This window comes from Lepidochelys kempii, chromosome 2, assembly GCF_965140265.1.
Source record: "Lepidochelys kempii isolate rLepKem1 chromosome 2, rLepKem1.hap2, whole genome shotgun sequence".
Classification (NCBI taxonomy): Eukaryota; Metazoa; Chordata; order Testudines; family Cheloniidae; genus Lepidochelys; species Lepidochelys kempii.
This window is the reverse complement of record NC_133257.1, coordinates 238,863,034-238,869,606: the sequence shown is the minus strand read 5'-3', so window position 1 is coordinate 238,869,606 and position 6,573 is coordinate 238,863,034. Positions and strand designations below refer to the sequence as shown.

Sequence of the window (6,573 nt, the reverse complement as noted above, 5' to 3'; positions counted from 1 at the left end):
GTTTCTGGAAACCCTTTTGAACCAGTTATAATTGCAGCTCCAGAACCTTGCCTATCAGCCACTTCACCTTCCAGTTGCTGTTTCACACAGAACTAAGCTCAGGAAAATCATCTGGAGTTGAGTCCTAAATAGTATGTGAAACTAAAGGCCTAAGCTGATTTCTTTTAAATTAATAAATCCATTTATTTTTTTTTAAAGTTATACTTTAAATTAGTATTTGTTGTTTTGTGTTTTTCCTGTTGGTTTGTGGAATGGATTGTTTGTATGTGCTAACTGCCAGAAGTGCACAGGGAGAGACAGAAACATTCCCTTTTCAGGAAAACCCTGAGAAGTCATAGCAGAGCCAGGCTGGTGACTTTCTCACAGGTCACATCCATCCACCCACTCAGACAGGTCTCGCCCTTTGCAGTGCATTGTCCAGTCCTCCCTGAGGAAGGAAAAGGCAAAGAGTGAAACTTAGGTTTTATTATTATTATTAATAATAAATTATGTTTCTCTAATGTCCCTAGCAATAGAGAAGAGATGGGAATCTGTTGTAGTAAATCCTGGAAGAGGATTCTGATTTCAGGATGTTGGACACGCAGAGACCCTGAAGCTCCCTGGCTCTTTTATCTCACAGACTGAGGAACACAGCCTGTGCTGTGAAGTGTGTTACCACACTAAGTCTATCTAAACCTGACCTGGATTAAGCAATCATAAGGCCAGATCCTATCACCCTTACCCACATCGAATAGTTCCTCTCTGATGGAACAGTCCCACTGAAATGAAACCCAAGGAGTAAGGTACTCCTCAGTGTCAGGGCAGCAGAATTGAGCTCACTGAATGGCTAGTCGACCATGCTGCAGTAATTTCCATGCCAAAGGATCCCTAAGTAATTTATTGTCTACATAGCATACAGAAATTACCTCATCCACTCTTACATACTGCTGCCTCTGTGGTGAAACATTCACAGCAACACCCTACTGCAGGAAGAGCAGGGGGATAATGTGCCCAACTGCAACTACAGGAGGGAAACCTGAAAACAGAATGGGTGGCTCCCCAAATTGGAACTTAGTCAGGACACCGGGGTTCACCCATCTATTTTTGCACAAAGTGCTATGGGTCTTGTGATGACTCCATATTTATATGTGCTTTGGAATTTTTCTCTGACCTCCTTTCTCAGTCTCTATTTGTTTATTATTCTGTCTTTATCATGAATTATACTCCTTAATCGGGACTTGGGGCTCTACTATGTCACCTGCACATCTACCAATGTGATATATGCCATCATGTGCCAGCAATGCCCCTCTGCCATGTACATTAGCCAAACTGGACAGTCTCTATGTAAAAGAATCAATGGACACAAATCAGACGTCAAGAATTATAACATTCAAAAACCAGTTGGAGAACACTTCAACCTCTTTGGTCACTCGATTACAGACCTAAAAGTAGCAATTTTTCAACAAAAAAACTTCAAAAACAGACTCTAAGGAGAGACTGCTGAATTGGAATTAATTTGCAAACTGGATACAATTAACTTAGGCTTAAATAAAGACTGGGAGTGGATGGGTCATTACACAAAGTAAAACTATTTCCCCATGTTTATTCACCCCCCCCACCCCCCGCTGTTCCTCAGACGTTCTTGTCAACTGCTGGAAATGGCCCACCTTGATTATCACTACAAAAGGTCCCCCCTCACCCTCCCCCCCCACTCTCCTGCTGGTAATAGCTCACCTTACCTGATCACTGTCCTTACAGTGTGTATGGTAACACCCATTGTTTCATGTTCTCTGTGTATATAAATCTCCCCACTGTATTTTCCACTGAATGCATCTGATGAAGTGAGCTGTAGCTCACGAAAGCTTATGCTCAAATAAATTTGTTAGTCTCTAAGGTGCCACAAGTCCTCCTTTTCTTTATGCTAGGCACTGTACATCCTAAAAAGACTGCCCCTCGCAAAGGAAATTCCAATCTTAGCATATGACAAGAGACTACAGGTGGAGGAAAAACAAAGGCGGGGCAGACAAGGGAACATGAAATCGCTGTGACTGGTATAATGAGCAGCAGTTTCAGCCAGACAACTGCATAGCTGTTGTGTAGCTATCATGGTAAAGGTGAGCCTTAAAGAGGCCAGTGTAGTGGCTATGTGAATGTTTACTGTCCCTTTATGCCTCATTTTTGCCTTGTTTTGTCCAACAGTTCTTTTCCTCTGTTCCTTTCTCTATAATCTCTCCTAAATGGTTTCTCTTAATTGAAATTAGGCAATATGAGTTTGCTTATCAGGCACTGTCTGTTCACCAAGTTCTAAGGATGTATTGTGTTTACTTGTATTGCTTCGGTGTTAGACTTAAGCGAAGGGCAAACATTCACAATCACAAATGCATATCCGTATTTCCAAAGAGAATCTCTGAGGGCTCCCCTTACCAGGCATCCATTCCTTGTGGGTCTCGCACAATTCTTTTGGCACAGACTATGTCATCTGTTATGTCATTTGACAGCAAGTCTGCAAGGAGAAGAGGGGAGCATGAATGGCGGTTTCCCGTGTGAGACCTCAGTGTGGTGCACCCAAGTATAAGGGGCATGGGTGTTTGGCTGGCCATCCCTATGTAGTGCTCTCTCTGTGACATTCAAAAGGGGCTGCTTGCTTGTGCAGCTACAGAGCTGCAGTATTGAACTGGGCTCCCCTTGTCCTCCTTGCTGCACTCTCAGAGCAGGGAGAGTGAGGGGAACCTAGATCAGAGCAACACCTCCCGGCTGTGCCTGAACATTGGTGGGCAGAGTCCTCCACCTAAGCGGTGACAATCCCAGAACATCTGCCCCACTGCCCCCCCCACACACACACTCAGAACCGGGTAGGGAGAGATCTGCCTAGACCTCCCCAGCCCTCATATGTGGAAAGAGAAAGATGGCCTAAGAGAGCAGGGAAAGCCGATGGGAGGGGAAGGGTAAGGTAGGGAAAGAGCGATGTGATGGGATGGGGGAATGGGCTGAAGAGAATGTAGTGGTGGGCAGAAGGAATTGGAGTGGGAGAAAGACGTGAGGCCAGGCTAAGGGAATGAGCGAGAAGCAATGAGAGCGAGGGGGGCAGAGGTTGCTAGAGGAGAGAACCTGTGAGGACAGTTAGATTTAATGTAGGGAAGAGTGAGTGAGGGGCATGGGCTAGAGGGGCTGAGCTCATAGGAATTAAACTTGCACTCACTCAGCCTATCAAGCCACAGACACAGAAAAGAATCGGAGGGACCATTGTTGGGTAGCTGAGAGATCCAAGGGCCCTACCCTACCCAAAAAGGTCAAGAGGAGAATCCCCTCAGCATACATGGTAAATAGCAGGTACCTCCCACCCCAGCTTGCCAGAGGCTGCTTTCCATTGAAGAGCGCATCTGATGTGTTGGTTGGAACAGGAGAGTGGGAGTCCGGACTCCTGGATTCTGTTCACAGCTCCAACAAGTTGCATGGTTTTGGTCATGTCAGTTAACCAACTGGTGTAATAACACTGTTCCCACAGGTGAGTTGGGAGGTTGAATTAATTCAAGTGTGTGACATACTTTGATACCCTCAGGTGAAAGGCAGAGTTTTATTATCCCAGGATATGCATTATGTGTATCCCTGCCAAAGGGGATGGTACCTCATTCTGCCCATCCCCTCTGGGATGGCTCTGAACCTGCCTTCCCACCCCAGCCCAGGCAAAGTGGCTTCCAGGAAAAACACATTACTATGGCTGTGCCTGGGTGTCCCCCTTAAAAGTGGGGAGTTCCCATGATGGAAGTGGTTCCACATAACAAGTAACACGGCTCCAGGCTGTTATCTTTCTCAGGTAACCACCGCATGGCTAATGATGAGAAAATGTGTTTTCTCCACCTCAGCCCTACCCAATTCAGGGCTGCCTACTCTCCACCCAGAGCCCAGCCCTGCAGGGAGCCCTCCACAGGGTCCTAGAAAGGGGGGATGGTACCATGGAGCTGGCTGACCCCCTCTTCCATGCAGGGGGAATGAGAGCTGTGTGTTAATTTTTAACTGAGGAATGAAGAGCAGCCTACCACGACATGGGCAGGAATCCTGCAGCTGCTCTCTCCACTCTTGGGGAGGGAGGGTGGATGAGGGGGAGGGTTAGGGACAGTACCAGTGCAGGGTATGTGACAGAGGTTCTCAGTGGGACTCCGGTAGTTGTTGCACCAGACACGGCTGTTGATCTGGAAGATGCCATAGTCTGTGCTGCCATCTGCATTGTCGTCCTCTGCTGCTGAATTGAAGCCGCTCTCAAAGAATGCCATGCAGATCCCTAATGCGGGAAGAGAACATGCTCACTGTCCACTGCAGAGGCTGTCCACAGAAACAGGGGCAACTCGGGGGAGTACATGAAGGCAGAGCCCTGGAGAGGAGGGAGACAGGATGCAGAGACAGACAAATAGTGGGAGTGGGGAAAAGGCAGCAGGAACGAGGGAGTGGTAGACAGGGTGAAAGAGTGAAGGGAGTTTGCCGTGAGGGGAAATTGGGGAGAAGTGTGTGCGTGAGAAGGAGGGAGCACTAAAACTCACAGTTGGCGAGGCTGTAACCCTCGTACCCGTCCAGCCCTTCTTCATGCAGCGTATAGGCTAGTTCACATCGGCTAAAGATTTTTGCTTCATTTGCCGTGATCAGGCAGCCGAGCAGGGAGAGAAGTGTGAGCGCCTTCATTTTTGCCAGAGAATGGGGAATCTCAGTTCCACCTTTGAGGAAAAAATAGAAGAACTAAATATCAGAGGGGGAATTCTGTGGCCAAAGGTCTAACTCCCTATTTCCATAAGAAATACTGGCCTGACTGTCCCTGAGGTAACCCAGTATTAAACTTTTCACCCCAGCTGTGGTACCTTCTCTTTCGCCCATGGCTATAATCTTGCCCTCAGAGGGGTATTTGCTTCGCACAGAGGCACTACAGAGTGTGCATGCGTGCACAAACACACACTGTAAACTGGACAATCTAAAAGACTAACAAGTTTTATTAATCCAAAAACTGAAAACACTGAGGCTAACGGCATCAGAACTTCACAGCTGACTTTCTCATAATTATGTACATGGTGAAGAGTCAGATGTCCCCTGGGAACTGGAAGGCTGACAAGTGCGATCCGCCTGGCAAAGGGTTACACATATTAAAGGCTAAGACGTTTTGGCCAATGGCCACTTCTTACTCTGGAAGCATGTCCACAATGATAGCAGTAACTTTGCTCTCTCAGGGGCCCTTCTCTTCCCTCCCTCCCCACATTTTCCCTGGGACCCTTATAAGAATAGTTTGTGGCATTGAAGGCCCAGACCTGCCAAGTCTACTTCTTCTCCCTGTATGCTACAGTTTTGGTCTTTTCTACCGGTCTTCAAGGAAACTTGTTTTTTTCTGATTCTCGGCTCTGAGTGTGTGTGGATGGAGGGAGGCATCAAAGGGAGAAATCTTATGAAATTGGAGCATTGTTTGTATGTATTAGAAAAGCCTTGACACTAAAATGTTTCAGAGTCATCTAGTGTTTCTCTGGCATCCCTCCTTTAGATTCTCCAACCCCAGATTCCCCAGCCTCACAAGACAGAAAATACTTTCTGTTCCGGTTTTTTGGACCACATTTCTCAGATTTTTCCTTTCATCCTATTCCATCTTGAAATCTACTGTGAAAGCGTCTTAGGGGCTACTTAGCAATTTATCAGCTTGTTCCTAAGGTCAGAAAGCAAGAGAAAGACAGAAAGACAGGGAAAAAATGGGAATGTGGCTTTTTTAATCCCTGAATAAAAGAATAAGAGTAAGAGGGGGAATATTGCCTGGGTTTATTATTTATTGGACTTATATACATGGGGCCTGCTCTTAGGCCCCTTGTTCCACCTGTTTCACATCTCTCCAGCAGTGGAAAGCAGCTGGAAAATTGACTTAACCGGCCCATTGGGGATTCTCTTAACTGTGGCTGGCCCTACCCCATCTCTCGAATAGGGTACATGTTGGGGGAGAATGCAGGGTGGTCAGCACACTGCTATGCCAGCTTCTAGCTAGACCCCAGTCAGGAAGGTATAAAGCTGCTATTGACCCTGCCCCTTATGACCCTTATCTAGAGCCATCAAACATGCAAATATTTCTCTCACTGGTGGTTTGTTGCCCCTAAAATGGGAAGGCATAAGCTTCTGATAGGTTGAGCCTGAACTTATGCAAATATCTACACAATAATGCTAATTTACTGAGCACTGTTTTGTCTCCAGATTTTGGCAGGTGTGGTGGTATGAATGAAACAGTAGCAAAAGGTATTATCAGCTCTTACTGGTGGCAATAGCCACAGCAGGACAGAGCCTTCTTGGACAGGATGGCTAATATTTTAAGGGACAGTTGTACCCCCCCAAACCTTAACGTACAGCTTCTGATCACAGCTTCCTCCACAGCAGAGTCTGGTCTGAAAGTTCCCAACCGACACCCAGGGTCTCCCCCTCTAACTGCTCCCCCTTCTAGAACCTGCTCCTCCCAATGTCCCTGTGACATCACTCACCGCCATTCTCAGTTCAAAACAACACAACAAAGCTTTGTTGTGTGTCGTACAGCTCAGACTCCTGCATTCTAAAATATACTGCAAAATTAAATAATGCAAGGAAGTG

At 46.6% G+C, this 6,573-nt stretch overlaps 1 protein-coding gene across 1 annotated transcript; it reads right to left on the bottom strand.

Moving 5' to 3' along the window:
- Nucleotides 1-360: 360 nt before the first annotated feature.
- On the bottom strand, nt 361-4,653 carry LOC140906077 (sperm acrosome membrane-associated protein 3-like). Its single transcript, XM_073329584.1, has 4 exons — nt 4,515-4,653; nt 4,100-4,258; nt 2,404-2,482; nt 361-427 (listed from the first exon to the last, which is right to left on the bottom strand). Exons 1-4 carry the CDS (start codon nt 4,651-4,653, stop codon nt 361-363), a joined length of 444 nt encoding a protein of 147 aa, XP_073185685.1.
- Nucleotides 4,654-6,573: the final 1,920 nt, after the last annotated feature.